The sequence below is a fragment of the Danio rerio genome, chromosome 22 (genome assembly GCF_052040795.2).
Source record: "Danio rerio strain M-AB ecotype USA chromosome 22, GRCz13ab, whole genome shotgun sequence".
In the NCBI taxonomy this organism is placed as follows: Eukaryota; Metazoa; Chordata; class Actinopteri; order Cypriniformes; family Danionidae; genus Danio; species Danio rerio.
Genome location: NC_141042.1, coordinates 37263129 through 37285650, shown reverse-complemented (window position 1 = coordinate 37285650; position 22522 = coordinate 37263129). Strand labels below are relative to the sequence as shown.

The window sequence follows — 22522 nt, the reverse complement described above, 5'->3', positions numbered from 1 at the left end:
GGTCTCACTAACACCACTTCCAACAGCAACCTAGTGTTCCCTAGTGGTCTCCCATCCAGGTACTGACCAGGCTCAGCCCTGCTTAGCTTCAGTGAGTAACCGGTCTTGGGCTGCAGGGTGATATGGCTGTGGCATATGTGAATTGCGCTGTGCGAATGGTGCAATAGGCGCGAATTTAAAGAATGAGGAGGCTCATCTCTCATTCTCGCGCTGTAGATGCTCTTTTTAACTGATTTTTCAGTCCTTAAAATAGCAAAAGTGGATTCTGACTCACACTTACTGCTTTTGCGCCCTGCGCTTTGGACTTGCGCATGGATCATCTAAACAGAGCCCAAAGTCTGTAATACATATTAATATTTTAAATAATGCTATAATCAATACATTTAGTACTTAATTGATAGTATTTATGTTATGTATCATACATTTTTATAGATTTTAAAGCACACTAAACTGCAGCAATTTCAGATTTGAATTGATTTTTATTAAAATTGACATTTTTTTTAAATGTACAAACGTAAAAAACACTTCAATGTTAAATAGAAATAAAACAACTTTAAAACTATCCATACACATTTAATAATTAGTCATAGCTATTAATAAATGCTACATCAACTATTATAAATTACTAAGAACAATATATAAGCACATTATCCAACTAAAGATGATTATACAGTGCATTGAAGATGATTTTAATAAACTCTGCTAATCTTTTTACAGTAGCAGAATTAAAAAAAAAATTCCACTGTTAGAAAGAAACCTTGATCCAACTGTGCAACCTTTGTCATTCTCAAAACGCCTGGAAACAGCAGCTATGCATAATGAATGAGTGCTGGAGGCAGTGCAGATTCACTGCGCCGCTTTAGAGGAACGCATTTACACTGAAGAACAGAGAGATTAATGAGGAAAGACGGACCGTAGGTGGTCTGCATTAGCACTTCAAAAGCTACGTCCAGCGTGAAGCTACGCAACTTTTACTGCACCCCTCGAAAAACAGGTCAAACCAGCGGATCTCCTCTTAACAGAGCAAAACAAATCCATCTCATTAGACTAGCGAAGCTGCTAATGGACATAATCACATTAAGCCATCAGTTCAGATACACTGTAGAACTCAACAGTCAACTTCATCAAACGAAATGAGTGTAGTTAACTCAAAATTGACCGAAAGTTTATTCTACTCATTTGAAACGAGTTTTGAACTCCGTGTTGAAAGTAATGAGTTAATTAAATACCTCATTACTTCAACTTAAATGGAGTAAGTTCACAGTACTCATATAGATTAATTTTTTAACTCAAATTGTTTGTAGCAATCGGTTTCCTCAGACGGTTTGAGTTGACTTAACTTAAGGGTTTTACAGTTCTCAGTTGGTTTGTTTTCTGTTGTTCGGTTGCAAGAAGCCATTTCTAAAATTAGTAACACTATATTTTGATGGCTCATCAAAGTATTAGTAGACTGTCTGCTTAATATCTGCTGATACTGCTCCTTTAATAGACATTTAACTGACTACAAGAAACTTTACAAGTATATGTCAATTTACCCTTGCTGAAAAATCCAGCTTAAACCAGCCTAGGCTGGTTGGCTGGTTTTAGCTTGTTGACCAGGCTGGTTTTAGAGGGGTTTTGGCCACTTCCAGTCTGGTTTCCAGCCATTTCCAGCCTGGTCTTAGCTGGTCAGGCTGGGAGATGACCAGCTAAAACCAGCTTGACCAGCCTAGCCAAACTGGGAGTCCAGCCAAAACCAGCTATATCCAGCTTAAACTAGGCTGGTCAAGCTGGTTTTAGCTGGATTTGGCTGGTAATTTTTCAGCCTGACCAGCTAAGACCATGCTGGAAATGGCTGGAAACCAGCCTGGAAATGGCCAAAACCCCTCTAATACCAGGCTGGTCAACCAGCTAAAACCAGCCAACCAGCCTAGACTGGTTTAAGCTGGATTTTTCAGCAGGGACACTAACACTAACCCCAAACCTAACAGTCTACTTACAATCTAATGAGAATTAGTTGGCATGTAGATGCAATGTAACTTAAATTTCACAAACTGACCATCAAAATAAAGTGTGACCGTTAAGGCTTAGCTATGCGCTAAGAAATGTTAGCTACTTACTAATTCAGTCTAGAATAAAAACAAAGCAAATCCAAAGTGGTGAACAGGCTAAAGACATGTTCATGCTAAAACCAGGCAAACAGCATGTTAACTTGCAAATATTAGCAATAGTGAAGGATTAGCTATGTGCTAAGACATGTTAGCAACTTGTTAACTACTATAAAATAAAAACTAAATAAATTCAATGTGGTAAAAATGCTAAAGACCTGTTCATGCATTCAAATCAGGAAAAAGCAGCATGTTAAAACTTTAACAACATTAGCAATAGTGAAGTGTTAGCCGTGTGCTACAAAATGTTAACATCTTACTAAAACAAAGCAAACTCAATGTGGTGAACATGCTAAAGACATGTTCGTGCTAAAACCAGGCAAGCAGCATGTAAAACCTTAAAAATATTAGCAAGAGTGAAGGGTAAACCATATGCTAATAAGTGTTTGCAACTTACTAATTCACTCTAGAACAAAAAACAGACCGAAGTTAAAGTGGCGAACATGCTAAACAGTATGTTCATGCTAAAATCAGTCAAGCAGCATGTTAAAACTTTAAAAATATTAGCAATAGTAAAGGGTTAGCTATGTGCTATAAAATATTAGCAACTTGCTAATTCACACTAGAATAAAAACAATGCATATGCAAAGTGGTGAACATGCTAAAGACATGTTCATGCTAAAATCAGGCAAGCAGCATGTTAAAACTTTACAAATATTAGCAATAGTGAAGGTTTAGCCATGTGCTAATAAGTGTTAGCAATTTACTAATTCACTTTAGAATAAAAACAGACTGATTTTAAAGTGATGGACGTGCTAAACAGTATGTTCATGCTAGCATTAGGCAAGCAGCATGTTAAAACTTTAAAAACATTAGCAATAATAAAGGGTTAGCCAAATGTGCTAAGAAATGTTAGTAATTTGCTAAACTACTCTAAAACAGAAACAAAACTAATTCAAAATGCTAAACGTGCTAAAAACATTCGTGCTAAAAACAGGCAAGCAGCATGTTAAACTTCACAAACGTTAGCAACATGCTAATTCAGTCTAAAACAAAAGCAAAGCAAATCCAAAGCGGTGAACATGCTAAAGACATGTTTATTCTAAAATCAGGCAAGTAGCTTGTTAAAACTGTAAAACATTAGCAATAGTGCAGGGTTAACCATGTGCTACGAAATATTAGCAACTTGCTAATTCACTTTAGAATAAAACAAAATGGTGAGCGTGTTTTTCTGAGGTACATTATCCATTGTTGTTCTCATAGTGGCTTTGAAAGTCATGCTAAATGATATTCAAGCTGAAACAATTGTAATAGTATGGTTAGATTTCAGCATATTATTTTAACACTATATTATTAATACACAAGCGCAGTTCATCAGATGTGATTGAAATTAAAATTCAATCAGTGATAGTCAGGAAACTTTATATTTGGCTTACAGTGGGCACCCTGTATAATTAAATATGGACAATACATTGCAACTTTTGACTAGCTGTCAATAGAAACCTGTTTCTTTGGTTTGTTTGTTTGGTAACCCTCAGAGCCTGCAGTTCCAGTGTCGACCAGATGAGTCTTTGCAAACTTTTGACACCTTGTTTTCACCCGCTGTGACAGTTTAATGTCATATTTGTGGCATTCCAATCATAACGTACTGGTTTTCCACTTCGTCTTCCGCTCGCAATCACTGTCACTGCTGTTCATCAGTCCGAAACACTGGCCGGAGCAGCGATGATTGGCAATGTCAGGGCAATTTTGGCACTTTCAGACTAGATGAGCATGAAATTGCAGTGGGGAAAGTTAAAGCTGAAGGAAACACCAGCCTTCTGGACCTTTGGTGTCTTAAAATGATCAAGCTCATCCAAAATGCATCGAAAATGAGCCTGAGCAAATGTCGAGGAGGGTCTTTAATGATAATAATCCCACTGCAGCAATTAAACCTGATGGAAAACTGACGTAATGTCTTTTGTTTGGCAGTCAGGGTTGATGAATGAGATTGTAAGTGGCAGCTCTTATTGCAGTGCTTTCCTGGTTTTTGCATATATATGAGTGAAGTACATCATGCTTATCATCACTTATTCTATTTGTATGAAGCACTGATGGGTACATTAAGACCTGATATTTAACCATAGCTCAGTATAGGGACGTTAGCAGGCTAGTTAGCATCAATGCTGTCAAATTTAGTGCGGATTTTAACTACAAACACCAAATGTCCTTCAGGTTTATCTGATTCTGTCTGATGTCTATGTTACTAGGAAAGCCTTGCAGCTAGTGTATGCCATGGTAAGTAAGGCAAATAGGATGTTAAATCTTTAAAAACATTAGCAGTGGTGAAGGGTTAGCCATGTGCTAAAAAATGTTGCCAACTCGCTAATTCACTCTGGAATAAAAACAAAGCCAATTCAAAGTGATGAACAAGATAAAATCATGAAAGCAGCTTGTAAAAAAATTCAAACCATTAGCAGTAAGCAATTGTGCTAAGAAATGGTAGCAACTTGCTAATTTACTGTAGAATAAAAACAATAAATTCAAAGTGGTGAAAAAGCTAAACATGTCCATGCTAAAATCAATGCAAGCAGCATGTTAAAACTTTGAAAACATTAGCAATAGTAAAATGTTAGCCATGTGCTAAGAAATATTAGCAGCTTGCTAATTCACTCTAAAATAAAAACAAAGCAAATCCAAAGTGGCGAACATGCTAACGACATGTTCATGCTAAATTCAGACAAGCAGCATGTTAAAACTTTAAAAACATTAGCAATAGTGAAGGGTTAGCAATGTGCTAAGAAACGTTAGCAACTTTCTAATTCAATTTAAAATGAAAAACAACAAATTAAGAGTGTAAAGCACGCTAAGGACATGTTCATGCTAAATCAGGCAAGCAGCATGTAAAAAATGTAAAACATTAGCAATTGTGCTAATAGTGTTAGCAACTTGCTGATTCACTACAGAACAAAGCAAATTCTGAAAGGTGACCATGCTAAAGACATGTTAATGCTAAAATCAGGCTAGCAGCATGTTAAAACTTTACAAATATAACAATTAGCAATTGTGCAATGAAATACTAACAACTTGTCAATTCAGTCTAGAATAAAAACAAAGCAAATCCAAAGTGGTGAACATGCTAAAGACATGTTCATGCTAAAATCAGGCAAACAGAATGTAACACTTGCAAACTTTAGCAACAGTAAAGGGTTAGCCATGTGCTATGTTAGCAACTTGTCTAGACTAAAAACAAAGCAAATTCAAAATCAATTTACATACTAAAGACATGTTCATGCTAAAGTTAAGCATGTTGAAACTTTAAAATCAATAGCAATTAGCAATTGTGCTAAGAAATGTTAGCAACTTGCCAATTCACTGCAGAACAAAGCAAATTCAGAGTTGTAAACAAGCTAAATACATGTTAATGCTAAAACCACGCAAACAGCATGGTAAAACCTTAAACCCTTTAGCAATTGGCAGTTAGCAATTGTGCAAAGAAACGTTAACAACTTGCTAATTCACTTTAGAATAAAAACAAAGAAAATTTAAAGTGGTGAATATGCTAAAGACATGTTTATGCTAAAGGCAAGCAGCACTTTAACAATTTACTAACATTAGCAACAGTGAAAGGTTGGTCATGTGAGCCATCTGAGAAATATTAGCAACTTGCTAATTTACTTTAGAATAAAAACAAACCAAATCCAAAGTCAGTTTTGAATTTGCTTTGTTTTTGTTCTTTACCGAATTAGCTATTTGCTAACATGCTGAAGTCATGTTGATACCAAAAGCAAGCAAGCAACATGTTAAAACTTTAAAAACATTAGCAACAGATGAGCTAAGAAATCTTAGCAAATTGCTAATTCAATCTACGATAAAAACAAACCAAATACAAAGTGGTAACATGCTAAATACTTGTCAGCAGCATAGTAATTCATGATAAAAATCAACCCAGACTATACAGCAATATGCTAATACATGCTAGCAGTGTGTTAAGCTTGTTATAAAAACAAGCAAACAAAAGTTTAACTGTTAGGAAAATGCCAAAAATATAGAGCCATGATAACATTAATAAATAATATACAGTGTATAATAAAATGTCACATTTGTATTTAAATTAAATTACATTTGTACACACATTTATCTAATACAACAACCAATCTCAAAATAAAATAAGCAATATATTTTAAGCAAGTCTTTGAATGTTGTTCATTAAATATGGAACATACATCAAAGGTATAATAAAAATATGCAAAAAAATATAAAAATGTGATTATAAAAAATGATAAAACATTCAAAAAAAAAGATTTAACATAAAAATATTTACAAAAACAAACAAACAAACAAGAAAAAAATTAATAAATAAACGATGCAAGTATTTGTATGGATTAATAGATGGATGGCAGGAAGAATGTAAATTAACAAAATGATCAAAAATGATTATTCGATGTTAATTACAAGAATAGCATAATAAAATGACGTATACAAGTGTAAACATACGCCTGGTGTTTAGAATTGCCTTAAATGTTCAATCTGTCTTTGTTCTCTGCAGATACAGACTACATCAGCACGGAGGAGGAGCAGAAGGTTGAACAGATGCTAACTTTCCTGACGGAGGAGTCCAAGCAGGCGGCAGCCAGTACAGCGGTGAGTCCAAAAACACAACTAGTGTCTCTTCGCAGTTGTTTACCATGAGCTGAGTGAAACCCTGAAACAGGGAGGCTGTTCACACTGCAGGAACAAACACAAACCCATGTGAAATAAAAAGTTACAAGTTTATTTTAGCATCCATTGTTAGTTTGCGTCGTTCTTTTATCGGTGCTGATTTGGTATATTTTGCTTTCAGTTTTTGTTTTCCTAATTATTTTCAGTCATTTTTTTTCTGTTTGCGTTTGCTTGTTTTTGTCTTAGCTTTTGTTGGTTTGTTTTTTCTTGTTTGTGTGTGTGTGTGTATTTGTATTTTTGGTTGAATGCACTTTGCTCTTATGTTTTTTTTGCCTAAATTTTTCTATGCTCAGCTTTTAAACTGCTTAAATATTAGATTTTTTGTGTTTTTGTTTTATTTCAGTTTGTTAAGTTTTATTTTGTTTTGTTTTGTTTAAATTCATTTTGTTTTGTTTCATTTTGATTCGTTTTGATTTGTTTAGTTTAATTAAGCTTCGATTTGATTCATTTAATTTCGTTTAGCTTAATTTTGTTTTGTTTGGATTCGTTTTAATTTCATTTGTTTCGATTTTTTTTGTGTCATTTCATTTCATTTTGTTTTGTTTTTTATTTGCTTTGAGTCCATTAGTTTTGTTTAATTTTGTTTCTTTGGATTCGTTTCATTTCTATTCATTTCGATTCATTTTGTTTTGTTTAGATTTGTTTCATTTCGTTTAATTTCAATTTATTTTGTTTCATTTTGTTAGTTTAGTTTTTGGTCATTTAATTTAATTCTGATTTGTTTCAGTTGGTTTCATTTCGTTTTGTTTTAATTTGATTTACTTGGTTTTGATTGGTTTCCCTTAGTTTCGTTCATTTCATTTAATTTAGTTTCATTTTGATTTGATTCATTTTGCTTCATTTTGATTTCATTTTAATTCAATTTGATTTGTTTTGTTTTCATTTGTTTGTTTTTTCTTTTTCCCAAATTGACATGAATTGAACTTAAAACAAGTTGTCCCAACAAAAAGCTTTTATGCACTCTCAGAAATAAAGGTACGCGAGCTGTCACTGGGGTGGTAGCTTTTCAAAAGGTACAAATTTGTACCTAAAAAGTCCATATTAATACCTCAAGGGTACATATTAGTACCTAAAAAATACAAAAGTGTTCTTCTTAAATTTTTTTAGGTACTAATACATGGTTTTGAGGTACCAATATGGACTCTTTAAGTACAAATGTGTACCTTTTGAAAAGGTACCACCCCTGTGCCAGCTCACGTCCCTTTATTTCTGAGAGTGTATTGTGTAGTTTCAGCCTAATTTAAGTAGTTTGACCACCAGCAAACATTTTTTATCAATTCAGAGAACATAAGCTCAATCTAATAAAACATAATATATTGTTCAAGAACATCTGCAGCAACAGTTTTTTCAGTAGATGATAGCTGTAACCATAACACAAACATTTAGGCTCTATTTTTAGCATTAAGGATGCGTCCGAATCCACTTTTGCTATTTTAGGGACGGAAAAATACGCTCTATGCCTCGGCTCATGGTCTAACAGTGTTGTGCTTATTCTCCTAATGAGTTCTGGGTGTATTTTAAGCATAATGTGCATTAAACCAATCAGAGTTTCATCTCTCATTCCCTTTAACAGTCAGTTGTGTCACGCCTTTGTGCATTTGCTATTTACACGTTGGACTTTGTTAGTGTAAAAACTGAACGCTTCACTACAGAGAAAACTGTTAAAAAGAGCATCTGCTGCGTCAGGATAAAGAACGAGCCAACTAGTGAAATTGGACACTTTGGGGGTGAGGGGTGGGGGGGTGTATTCATGCTAAAAGTTTAAAAACCCCTGCCTTAACATACCTCCATTATAGACCAGAACACCCATGAGTCCACAAAGTCACTTAAATGGATTGCTATTTAAACAATGTGGTGCAAAACATGAAAATGACAGTTGCGTTGACCTCAAAATAGCAATAAATCACGGCATACAAGCCTTGCGCCTTTTTGCGCCGAGTGTATGATAAATATTTTTAAAAGCAAGCACAATACACTATCAAAAATACAGGGTTCCACACAATGTTTTCATGTTGTTCCAACAAAATCTAAGCTAACATAACCGTTTCTAAAAGTTTAAGTGGATTGAACATAAAAAAATAGGTTGTCCCCCAAAAACACTTAATTAAAGGCAGGGCCGGAGTGGGACTCCTTTTAAGCCCTGGAGTTTCAAGCCTCAGACCGGCCCACCTCAGTTCACGACTGACTATATTAAAATAAAGTCATTTCCAAATCAGTTTCTAATGGCACTATCACGTCTTTTTCAAGAAAACAGCTGCTTTAGAACTTCAAATGTTCAACAACCGTACAGTATTATATGACTTAACGATGAAAATGAAAAAAATAAATATATTACTCAGGTGAGGTTCAAACTTGAGTCGACGGCGTTGTAACGCAACGCGCTGACCACTAGACCACAACAGCTTTTCTAATTGTAATGACTCATCTGTGTTACATCATCATTAACCTGCAGGCTGCATCTTGCTCACGAGGCTGCGAGAAAATAGATAAAAAGAGCGGAGCTGCGGCAAAATAATGAATAACAAGAGAGAGGCTGTGGTCAAATAAATAAATAACTAGGGATGTAGCGGTATCAGAATTTCACGGTACGGTAATACCTCGGTATGAATGTCACGGTACGGTATTTATTGAATCATTTACAGGAAAAAATAAAACTTAAGAAAATACTCCAAAAAAGTGCCAAAAGTGTCAATGACATACAAATTAGCCATCTATCTGTAAGCTTTGAAACAGGAACTTCAATTTTAATAACAAAAAAATATTAAACCATGTAAAAAAATAAAGTTTTAATTTAGTAGTGTTGAAAACTCATCACATTCAACATTTAATCACTCACTCACTTAGATAGAGATGGCTTTAAAGGAAAATTATCATATAAATATAATCTGGTAAAAGCTGGTATCTCTGGGTATTTACAATGTCCCCTGCAACAGAAAAAACACCTCTCATTTGGGACTGAGGTTTCTGGGACAAGAGAGATATGACTTGGCCCAGGTTGACAGCAGTGGGTATTGTTGTGCATTGTCTTTCCCCCACTTGAGAGGACAAGCCATGAGTAAGATAGAGGTCTCATGTCTGCATCAATCTGAACAGTGTGCTGACAACACCGCTATTCAGTACGCGCGCGACAACACAGCTGATAAGAACTCGCGCGACAACACAGCTGATAAGAACTCGCGCAACAACACCGCTATTCAGTACGCGCGCGACAACACAGCTGATAAGAACTCGCGCGACAACACCGCTATTCAGTACTCGCGCGACAACACAGCTGATAAGAACTCGCGCGACAACACAGCTGATAAGAACTCGCGCGACAACACCGCTATTCAGTACGCGCGTGACAACACAGCTGATAAGAACTCGCGCGACAACACCGCTATTCAGTACGCGCGCGACAACACAGCTGATAAGAACTCGCGCGACAACACCGCTATTCAGTACTCGCGCGACAACACAGCTGATAAGAACTCGCGCGACAACACCGCTATTCAGTATGCGCGCGACAACACAGCTGATAAGAACTCGCGCGACAACACAGCTGATAAGAACTCGCGCAACAACACCGCTATTCAGTACTCGCGCGACAACACAGCTGATAAGAACTCGCGCGACAACACCGCTATTCAGTACGCGCGCGACAACACAGCTGATAAGAACTCGCGCGACAACACCGCTATTCAGTACGCGCGCGACAACACAGCTGATAAGAACTCGCGCGACAACACCGCTATTCAGTACGCGCGCGGCGACAACACCCGCTTTAGAGTTTTCCAGCTCTTTTTCATCCCCGCTTCTAGCAGCACACTCCATTTCCGCATTACTGGATGTGTAGCGACAACAGACCGCAAGGGATGATGGTCAAGCATGGGCTGATGGGAATTGTAGTTTTCGCTACCTTCCGTTCGCTTCATTCGCCTGAGCAAATTTTCTCAGAAGACCTATAGTTTTACCGAGTCATGCGACTATGGTAATATCGAAAAAAATTAATATTGCGGTATGACGGTATTTACAATACCGTTACATCCCTATAAATAACTGAATGAAAATAGTACGACTGCTGAGAGCAACAGAGTCTGGAGCTAGGGACACCGGCCCTCGCGGCCAAAAACTCAAACAATTCTCCCGGTCCTCCTGATTAGCCAGTATAAGCCTGATTAAGTAGATTGAACAAGCTACAAAAATCATGGAGTGTAGTAAAACAGAGCCTCATAACATTGTCTGAATTTGCGTAGGACCGACCTGTTCACTCAGACCAATGGTAGACAACTTCACTTTCACCTTCGCATCTTACAGTAATGTACAACTTTACGATCCTTCAGCAATAAATCTGCTGCAGCTTTTAACAGCCTGACGGAGGGTGGCAATAAAAGCCTGTTAGTGATTTTTCTGAAGTGGATTCTCAATGTTCCCTGAGGTTTCTGCGGTGTGACAGTAATGTAATGGAAGCCCCATTCAGGTCTTTCCACAGCCGGTACTCTGAACAAAACCTCCCCTCGGTCCACCGCAGCATTAGACAGCAGAAAGTCCAGCTCTTTCTCCTCTGCGGAGAAATGTGATCGCCTTTCGCCATTTCCCACAATGCAGCAGTAGATCTCGGCAGACACAGAGGAGCCAATTCGATTTGAAGAGATAATTCTGCTCTGCTATAAATCCAGCTGCACCGTCTGCTGCATCACAACGGCAGCAGACATAAGCATGTTTAGTTTTTATAATGACCATATAACCGGTTTGATAACCTTGTTAAAATGCGATGTATTAGTAAATGTGGGCAGCTGGTGAGATGGGTAATTCTATTGTTCTGAAAGAAAGTTTATTTTGCTTGACAGCCAAGGATTGTTCATTTCATTTTGTTTATTTATATTTATTATTATATTTGTAATTATTTATTTAAATGCTTTGACTTTGCTTTACTTTTGTTTTTTACGTTTGTTTATTTCTTTTGCTTTGCTTTTTTGTTTGGATTGTTTTGCGTTCTTATTTTTTTTATTTATTTGTTTTCTACATTTTCATTGTATTTTTTAGCTTAATCAGCGTTATTTTTAATTGTTTAAACATTTTTTTGATTTTTGTTATTTTACTTTTCTGCATTTTTTTCTTTTTAGTTTGTTTGTTTCCCCTCATTTCTTCACAATTTGTTTTGTTTTGCTTTAGATTTTGTTGGTTTGAATTTTCTTTTTTCATTCATTGATTTATTTTCTTGTCGATTTAGTCCCTTTATTAATCCGGGGTCGCCACAGCGGAATGAACTGCCAATTTATCCAGCAAGTTTTTACGCAGTGGATGCCCTTCCAGCCGCAACCCATCTCTAGGAAACATCCACACACACATTCACACACACATAGACTACAGACCATTTAGCCTACCAAATTCACCTGTACCACATGTCTTTGGACTGTGGGGAAAACCAGAGCACCTGGTGAAAACCCACGCGAAGGCAGGGAGAACATGCAAACTCCACACAGAAACGCCAACTGAGCCGAGGTTCGAACCAGCGACCCAGCAACCTTCTTGCTGTGAGGCGACAGCACTACCTACTGCGCCACTGCCTCGGCCAATTTTCTTTTTGTTTTTTTTGCATTATTTTATTATTATTATGTTTTTTATTTTTAATTTGCTAAACTTTTTTTAGTTTGCTTAGTTCTGATTTACTCAATTTTTTAGTGATTTGTTTCTTCTCTACTTTATTGTTTATTTTTGTTGTTTTTGTTTTGTTGTGTTTGTTTTGTTTTGAAACTATTCACTTAATTTTGCTTTGTTTTGCTTTGGTTTGTTTTCTTCCTTTATTCTTTCTTTCTTTCTTTCTTTCTTTCTTTCTTTCTTTCTTTCTTTGCTTATTCCATTTATTCGCTTGTTTAAGTTTTTTTTGTCAAAATGCTTTTATTTACTTAGTTTGCTTTACTTTGTTTACTTTTAGTTTTGTTGAGCGTTGCATTTTTAGGTTAGCACATGTATATATGTGTGTGTGTGTGTGTGTGTGTGTGTATTTTTTTGTTTGTTATGTTCATTTTTTTAAACAATTGATTTGTCATGATTTTTTGCTTTGATTTGCTTTGATATTTGCTGACTTGTTTCTTCTCTGCTTTTTTTGTTTTATTTTTATTTTTGTTTTGCAAAGATTTTTGTTGGTTTATTTCATTCTTAATTTTGTCCTTTTGCTTTGGTTTGTTTCTGTGCTTTTTGGTAATTTTGGTGATAACAATTAATTTATTTATTGATTGATTGATTCGATTAATTTTCAAATGCTTTGATTGGCTTTTCTTTCCTTTCATTTGTTAGATTTTACTATTGTTGCGCTTTGCATTTTTAGGTTTATTTGTTTTGCGTTGCTTTTTTGTTTGGATTGTTTTGCATTCTTATTTATATTTTTGCTTCGGGCTGTTTTGGTCATTTTAGTGACAATGTTTCTTCATTTGGTCTTTTTTTTTTTGCTTAAAAAGGTAAAAATACTAGTACTGGGTGACGCAGTGGTGCGGTAAGTAGTGCTGTGACCTCACAGCAAGAAGGTCGCTGGGTCGTTGGTTTAAGCCTTGGGTCAGTTGGCGTTTCTGTGTGGAGTTTGCATGTCCTCCCTGCGTTCGCGTGGGTTTCCTGCGGTACAGGTGAATCGGGTAGGCCTAATTGTCCATAGTGTATGAGTGTGTGTGGATGTATGTGTGTGAAAATGAATGAATGAATACTAATATAAAGCAGTGAGTCAATAATAATGCATAGGGCTAATAAACATTCAACACCGCAGCAGTCGTGTTTCATTTGCACCACCAGGTGTAAATTTTCGCATGTTCACCTCCGAGATTTACGTGTTGATTTCTCTGTTTACATCTCAGATCCTTTGTTTTCCTGGAGCCGTTTGCAGGGTGTCTGACGCTATATTTTTGGCCACAACTGCACCGTTTTAATGACACTCCACAACATGCTTCCACATCAGAGAATTCCTGCTGTAATTATTGCCACTTTTTTGTAATTACACTACAGAGAATTGAGAGGCAGTTTATTCACATTTAGTAAATATTTTCAGATAAGTGCAGCTGTAGTCAAAATTAGTTGCCCTCCCATTTACTTTTTCAAAATCACAGATGATGTTTAACAGATTCAGGAGTTTTTCACAGTATGTCTAAAAATATTTTTTCTTCTGGAGAAAGTCTTGTCTGTTTAATTTTCACTAGAATAAAGGCAGTTTTCAACTTTTTAAAGCCATTTTTTTTAGCCCCCTTAAGCTATATAGTTTATATTTTATATTAGTTATAGTGGATTGTCTACAGAACAGTTTTGAGGTAAGGGACGTTTATATTTGCCATTCACTGACAGTCGGACAGGCTCCTCCAGTTCATCGTCTTTTAAAATAAAAATAAAAAGCAAAATAAAGCAGAAAGTCAGAATTATTAGCCCCCTTCAATTTTTTTTTTCTTTTTTAAATATTTTCCAAATTGTGTTTAATAGAGCTAGGAAATTTTCACAGTATGTCTGATAATATTTTTTTATTCTGGAGAAAGTCTTATTTGTTTTATTTCGGCTAGAATAAAAGCAGTTTTTAATTTTTTAAACACCATTTTAGGGACAAAATTATTGGCCCCTTTAAGCTATATTTTTTCTCGATAATCTACAGAACAAACCATCAGTATAAAATAACTTACCTAATTACCCTAACCTGCCTAGTTAACCTAATTAACGTAGTTAAGCCTTTAAATTAAGTTAACCCTTTAAAACGTCCAAACGACTCTTGCGTCAAGCTGAAACCAGCAAATAACATTTGTGTCGTGCATTGTGCCGCATTGCGCCGGGTGTATGATAGGGCCCTATGGCTTGCAGTGTGAACGTAGCCTAACTAACCACATCCCCTTTAAGAAGCATCCAAACCTTAGCAAATCATTAATACAGAAATGTTCACATGTCATCTCTTTGCATGCTTTCAGAATTAAACAGAAGCTGAAAATGTACATTATTTTTCCAAATAATTGGATCATCTGGTGGCAGACGTCCATGCAAACCCATTTACGAATGCAAATCACATTGCTGCATCTGGTTAGCGCTGAGAAAGCAGAACAGTACGGCTTTATATCCATCGTCTGGGCTCAGTTTAAACCAAAAAATATATAAATAAAGACATTTTTTTGTCAGGCCTATATTGGCAACATGCTTTGTTTTCATGTCACATTGCAGAACTTTAATAAACAGAAAATAGGATTGCTATTGTTCCCCTTGAGGGATGCACCGAGGCTAATGCAATATAGTTATTGTGTTATGGTGACATCTTTTATGAGGCGCTGCTATTATTTATGGCTATAATAATCCTGCTTGCTCTTATATAGTCGACGCTTGATTAATCTGTAATCTAAATTAATCTATGGCGTCTCTATAGATCAGCTGATAATGAGACGATAGAGATATATTTATCTGTTTGGCCTTTAGGTTTGTCTGTGCGCGAGCGGAGAAGGATTCCACTTTTGAACTTGCGTAATGCGTTTATCATAATGCCAGCGCTTTATTCATTAAAACTTAATTGGAGTTTGTTCACGGAGTATGCATTCGTTTGATCAGAAATACAGCAAAGCTATAAAATTGTACACTACCTGACAAAAGTATTGTGGTCGATCCCAGTTGTAAGAGCAACAAATAATCACTTGACTCCTAGTTGATCAATTGGAAAAGTGTCAGAAGGTGGATTTTTCTGTTGAGATGCATCCCAATACTGTAGAAGACTTACTGGAAGCCAAGATTCTCACTGTAATCAGTCAAGTTTGGTGAAGGACAGATCATGGTTTGGGGTTACATTCAGTATGAGAGATCTGCTGAGTAGATGGCAACATCAACAGCCTGAGGTATCAAGACATTTGTGTTGCCCATAACATTACAAACCACAGGAGAGGGCCAATTCTTCAGCAGGATAGCGCTCCTTCTCATACTCCAGCCTCCACATTAAAAGTGCTTCAGGATTGGGCAGCCCAGTCACCAGATTTAGACATTATTGAGCATGTCTTGGGTAAGATGAAGGAGGAGGCTTTGAAGATGAATTCAAAGTATCTTGATGAACTCTGGGAGTCCTGCAAGAACGCTTTGTTTGCCATTCCAGATGACTTTATTAATCAGTGATTTGAGTCATTGCAGAGATGTATGGATGCAGTCCTCCAAGCTCATGATGGAGTAACGAAAAAAGTAAAGAGAAAGTACAGAGAATGAAGGAGGCTCGTTCTTTATCCTCGCACCTCAGATGCTGTTATCTGTTTTCTTGCAAGTGAAGCGTTCAGTTTTTACACTTACAAAGTCCACCATGTAATGGCAAATTGGTTTAATGCTCAAAACACACCCAGACCTCATTTAGAAAATAAGCTTAACCCTGTTAGACTATGCGCTGGGTGCAGAGCATATTTTTCAATCTTTAAAATAGCAAAAGTGGATTCACCTTAATGCTTTTGTGCCATGAGCTTTAGACTTTGTGTCTAGACCGTTAAAATAGAGCCTTAAGAGAGTTTAAACAAGAGAGAGAAGTGTGAAAATGTTAATACCTGTCTGAGGAAAGTGTATAAAGTGTGTAGTGAGGGGTTTTACAACCTTAAAGGGCACCTATGGTCAAAAATCTACTTTTCAAGCTGTTTGGACAGATCTGTGTGTTGGTATAGTGTATAGACCGTCATACTGGGGTGATATTAACACACCCAGTCCGTTTTTGTCAATTTAACTACATAAAAAAGGGTCTGCCAATTGGAGCTGTTTTCAAATCGATCGCACTATTACGTAGGTGTGCGATCCCCCCGCCCACTGAATTGATTGACAGCTGCGCGCATTAACATGTTCCGGTAGTCGCGTGTATATGTCAACAAGACCAGGCAGACATACGCAAAGCAACCGGGAATAAAAGCTCTGTTCTGTTCGCTAGGATCAGCAATCGTCATCAAATGTGATTAAGAGTAAGTTTCACATGTTTAAAGTGTTTTAAAACAGAGTATGTGTGTATTTAATTACAGCGTTTTACTTCAGCTTTACTTCATCAGCACAGCCGCATGTCTGAACAATTATAAAAGAAGACGCTTCAATCCCGGTTTGTGGAGGTTAAATCAGGTTTATTTTGTACATTAGCATAACAGATATCCACACAGTACTTGAGGTTAGCCTTAACTAAGCTAAGCGCGCTCTGTCTGTCTGCCTGCCTGTGTGTGCGTGTGTATCTGTGTGTGTGCGCGCGCGTGCGTTAACTTTGTAACGATATTGTGTGTGACTCATCAATGCAACTTCACAATACTGATTAGTAAAGGTTAGTTCTTACTGTAGTATCTCACAAACGCTACGTGAGACCTTCTTCCTTTAAGTCTGTCTGTTGTCTTACGCAGCTGAGGGAGGAGGCATGTGGAAACAGTAGGCGGGCAGAACTCGGCTTAAAGGCGCAGTACGACAAAACCACCCCCTGCTGGAAATCAGTATAAAACAGCATCTTGTAAAAGGTATAATGAAAAATCTGATGGGTATTTTGATCTGAAACTTTAAATACACATTCTAGAGACGCAAAAGACTTATATTAAATCTGAAAAAAGGGGTAACCTAGGTGCCCTTTAAAATATGCCTTCATCCATTCATTCATTTTCTTTTCAGCTTAGTCTCTTTATTTATTTAATCCGGGGTCACCACAGCTGAATGAACCGGAAACTTATCCAACATGTTTTTACACAGTGGATGCCCTTCCAGCCGCAACCCATTTCTGGGAAACAAGCGACCTTCTTGCTATGAGGCGACATACTAATTGCATTATTATAATTGTATTGAAATTTTCCAGATACTGTGTATGAAAATTAACTGATGACACAATAAGGAAGTGAAGTTAATTTTAGTTTGTCTTCAGACATGCTTTAATCCCTCTTGGCATAGATTCAACAAGGTACTGGAAATATTCCTCAGACATTTTGGTCTTTATTCACTTGATAGCATCACGCAGATGCTGCAGATTCAGCTGCGCATTCATGATGCCAATCTTCCATTCACCACGTCCCGAAGGTGCTCTATTGGATTGAGCTCTGGTGACTGTGGAGGCCATTTGAGTACAGTGAACTCATTGTCATGTTCAAGAAACCAGTCTGAGATGATTCACGCTTTATGACATGGCGCTGCTGGTTTTAGCCATCAAAAGATGGGGACACTGTAGTCATAAAGGGATGGACATGGTCAACAGCAATACTCAGGTAGGCTGTGGCGTTGACATGATGCTCAATTGGTACTAATGGACCCAAAGTGTGTCAAGAAAATATCCCCCACACCATTACACCACCACCACCAGCCTGAACTACTAATTCAAGACAGGGTAGATCCATGCTTTCATGTTGTTGAGGCCAGATTCTGACCTGACCATCTGAATGTGGAGCAGAAATCGAGAGTCATCAGACCAGGCAACGTTTCTTCAATCTCCTATTCTCCTATTGTTCTATTCTCCTCTGACCTCTGGCATCAACAAGGCATTGAACAGCCACTCACTGAATATTTTACTCTTTTTCTGGCCATTCTCTGTAAACCCTACAGATAGTTTGCGTGACAATACCATAGATTGTAAAATATATGGACGTAGTATCCGTGACGTCACCTATAGGTTTCTAAAGAGCGCAAAAGAAGCCACAAGTAGGCGCGGCCAACCGTCGCCATTTTGTTCGCGCAACATCACACCCACGGCGGGATACCAAACAAGGGCAATGAGGCGGAGAGTGGGCGGAGCTACAGACACCTGCTAGCATTTAGCTTGGACCTGGTTCAGACACACTTTGCTTTGGGAGAACGCTTAATACTTTATCACCTGTGACTCGTTTGTATTCTGACCACTTGTGCTTGGTTGTATACTATATCAATAAAGTGTCTTGAGCCACTAAACATTGTTCTTATGACGTTTTTCAACAGGAAGAAAACACGAATTACTTCCAAACACTTCAGATATAGTCTGTGTTAGTTAATGTAAGACTATTGATGAAATCCTGCATAACACTGTATGACAACGCTTCAGATGACTGTTCTAGAGCCTACAGCTAATCAATTTGTCAGATTCTGAAGTGCATTACAGCTCTAAATATAAATATAAACGATAAATGATCTTAAATAAAACAAATACATGTATAGAGATGGTATATAAGTATATAACTTTACTCACATGGGGAACGGAGGCCACGTGAATGGTTTGTGAGCACAATTAAGTGCACTCAGCATGCCATGCCATCTAATAATTGTAGGAAACAAGTCCAAAAGGCAGTTGACTGTGTAAAGCCACATAAAACAACAAAGAAATATGATAAATATGCCGAGTTCAGTGGCTAATCTGCAGGATTCAGCTGAGGTGACGTGACGGCGACCAACGAGACCTAGCTGTCACTCAAGTGGCCACGCCCTTAATTATGCAAACTTAATATAACTTAATATAAAGGAAACGGATGAGTTATAAAAAAATTCACCCCCTCACAGTTGTCATGAAGGGTAATATTAGCTGTATTAACCAAAATCTTTTTTGTACCAGGCTGTAAACACCGTTTTTTCTGCTGTAAAGTTGGCCATTCTAACAGTGGGCTCAATTGAAATTTGCTCTGTTTTGGAGCCAGGAGCGGCCACGACTAGCGAATTTCGGATGAATTGCAGTTTTAGTTACTTCCGTATTGGCTTCCTGAGAGAGAGCGGGAGGTTGCCGCTTGGACAATACCAGTAGATCAGCGGTTTTTGTAATACTCAGACCAGCCCATCTGCACTAACAACCATGCCTCATTCAAAGTCACTTAAATCCCCTTCCTTCCCCATTCTGATGCTCGCTTTGAACTGCAGCAGATCGTCATGACCATGTTTACATACCTAAATGCATTGAGTTGCTGCAATGTGATTGGCTGATTAGAAATTTGCGTAAACGAGCAGTTGGACAGGTGTACCTAATAAAGTGGCCGTTGAGTGTATGTTATAGCAAAGTACGACAAGTTTAAAGCACTTTGCTAGTTTTTAAAATAGAAAACTAGTGTAATTTCCGATTTTCTTTGAGTAGTTTGTGTAATGATCTTGTTTTTTAGTGGCAGTAAACACAGCATATGTTTTCTGCCGTACAACAGGAAGAAAAACATGTCAGTTTTCAGCCAAATTGTCACTAAAAATACCAAGTTTATACTCTAAATCTGCTGAAGTTCTTGTGGTTGAGGAACCAGAGGTCACTTTTCCAACTCCAGCTTCAAGAGCTTTGAAGTTCCAGACTTATTTCCTCGCCGAGTCTTGTCCTAGATTTCATGCAAACACAAGTTTCGAAAATCTGTTTGCTTTAAAATAAGAAAGAAAAGAAACTAATGATGCACTGGAGTGCATAGAGGAGCTTTACGATTTTCTGAATATATTTTTTTGCGGTGGCTTCCAGTCGGGAAATCAACTCCTACACTATTTTTTTTTTGACAAATCAACATTGGTGTGAATCACCACTAGTGTAATCCCCTCCTGCACAGACCAGACTTTAAGCTGAACGCTGATATTCCTTATTTTTCTCTTGAGGAAAAATAAAGTCTGATTACTCCGGATGGAGCTGTGGTGTTTTTGACAGTTAATTCTCCTCAGGAAAGTTTGCTGCAATTACCTGATGTTTTTTTTTTTTCTGGGCACTTTAGCTGTGAAGAGAACTGCAATTTTCACTCCCACAGCAAAAGCTCGGCCTTCTCTCTCTCTCTCTCTGTCCACAAGCCTCCAGCCAGCTCTAAAGGCTGAGACTGACATTTGTTGGTGACCCCGAAAGTCCAGAGAAGAGTTATTTATTTCTTTACATGAAGCTGCCAGCCTGGATGTTACATCAGATGATGAATGAAAATGACGGGGCTGGCCAGCAGCAGCAGCAGCAGGGCTGTTATTGTATGGTAACGCTTGAACATAAGATGAAGCTATTGATTTAAAACATGATTTCAGAAGGTTAAATGAAATAGATAAAAGTGTTTTAACCAATTTTGTTTATAAATGTACATTTATTAGAAGTTAGGAGTTTCTTTTCCCTATAAAATCGCACATACAGTTGAAGTCAGAATTATTAGCCCCCCTAAATTATTAGACTGCGTGTTTATTTTTTCCCCAATTTCTTTAACGGAGAGAAGATTTTTTTCAACATATTTCCAAACATAATAATTTTAATAACTTATTTCTATTAACTTTCTATTTAAATTTATTAATTAAATAGAAAATTTCTATTCTATTTAAATATTTAGAAATATTTAGAAATAGAAATATTTTTCTATTTAAATATTTATTAATTAAATATAATTAAATTTCTAGTATTTATTTTATCTTTACCATGATGACTGTAAATAATACTTTACTAGATATTTTTAAGACACTTCTATACAGCTTAAAGTGACATTTAAAGGCTTAACTAGGTTAATTAAGTTAACTAAGCAGGTTAGGGGAATTAGGCAAGTTATTGTATAACAGTAAAATGGTTCATAAAAAATTCAAAACTGCTTTTATTCTAGACGAAATAAAACAAATAAGACTTTCTCGAGTTGAAAAAATATTATCAGACATACTGTGAAAATTTCCTTGCTGTGTTAAACATAATTTGGAAAATATTTTAAAAAGAAGAAAAAAAATCGAGGGGACTAATAATTCTGACTTCGACTGTATGTTCGTTTAAAATGATAATATCTGTACATTTAAAAGGGATTATGAAGTGAAGAATTCAATTCACGTACTTAAGATATTGATATTAATAAAACTCTAAAAGTATAACTGTTTAAGATCTTGAAGCTGAAGCAAAAATATGCCATAATCGTATTATAGTATTGTAGGACTACTACTTTGGTGCCAGTGTAGTTATTAACTACAAACTTTTACATTAGCTGATTTTAACTAAGTTGATTAAATTTAAATATTAGATTAAAACAGTTGCCTTTTCAGTTAACAAAAAATAAATACATAAATCATTAAAACTAAATAATAAAATACTAAATGAAATATATCTCAAATAAATCTGAAACAACATTTGTAAAAAATAATAAAAAATAAACTAAAAGTACTATAAATTGCTTTCAAGTTTCCAGAATTTACACTTTAGATGTGTTCATTTTTATGAAGCACAATGAGAAGAAAGAAAGAAAGAAAGAAAGAGAAATAAATGAATGAATAATGGATGATGAAATCAATGAATTAATCAATACAAGACTGAAAAGAAAGAAAAAATAAAGATTAAAGGAATAAAATGACAAATTACAGAACAAATAATGAAAGAATGAAAAAGAAAGAGAAAAATAGATAGATAGATAGATAGATAGATAGATAGATAGATAGATAGATAGATAGATAGATATTGTTTTTATATTCATAACTAGTTATTTAGTTATTTAATGGTTAGTTTGTGATTTAGTTGGTTAGTAGTTAGTATTTATTTATTTAGTTAGTTAGTTAATTAGTTGCTAGTTTATTCTTGGTTATTTTAAGTCGTTGGTAAGTTATTTTGCTAGTTTTTGGTTATTTCGTTTGTTAGTTGTTAGTTAATAATTAGTTTGTTAATTAGTAATAAGTTAGTTTGTTAGTTCGTTTTTTAGTTAGTTAGTTTATTTTTTATTTAGTTAGTTTGTAGTTAATTATTAGTTAGTTGGTTGGTTAGTTAGTTCGCTATCATAAGTTGGTTGGTTGGTTGGTTAGTAGGTTAGGAAGTTGTTTGTTGGTTAGTCATTTAGTTAGTTAGTTTGTTTTTATTTATTTAGTTAGTTAGTCAGTTAATTAGTTGTTAGTTTTTAGTTAGTTAGTTTGTTTGTAGTTAGTTA

General features: G+C 36.2%; 1 protein-coding gene across 1 annotated transcript in view; it reads left to right on the top strand.

The window, feature by feature from the left end:
• The window catches only part of rnf123 (ring finger protein 123), a 237633-nt gene that overhangs the window by 194372 nt on the left and 20739 nt on the right, over positions 1-22522 (top strand). Inside the window, exon 37 of the mRNA XM_087304671.1 lies at positions 6616-6710. Within this exon, the coding sequence (XP_087160797.1) occupies positions 6616-6710 (95 nt within the window). The remainder of the gene's footprint in view (positions 1-6615; positions 6711-22522) is intronic.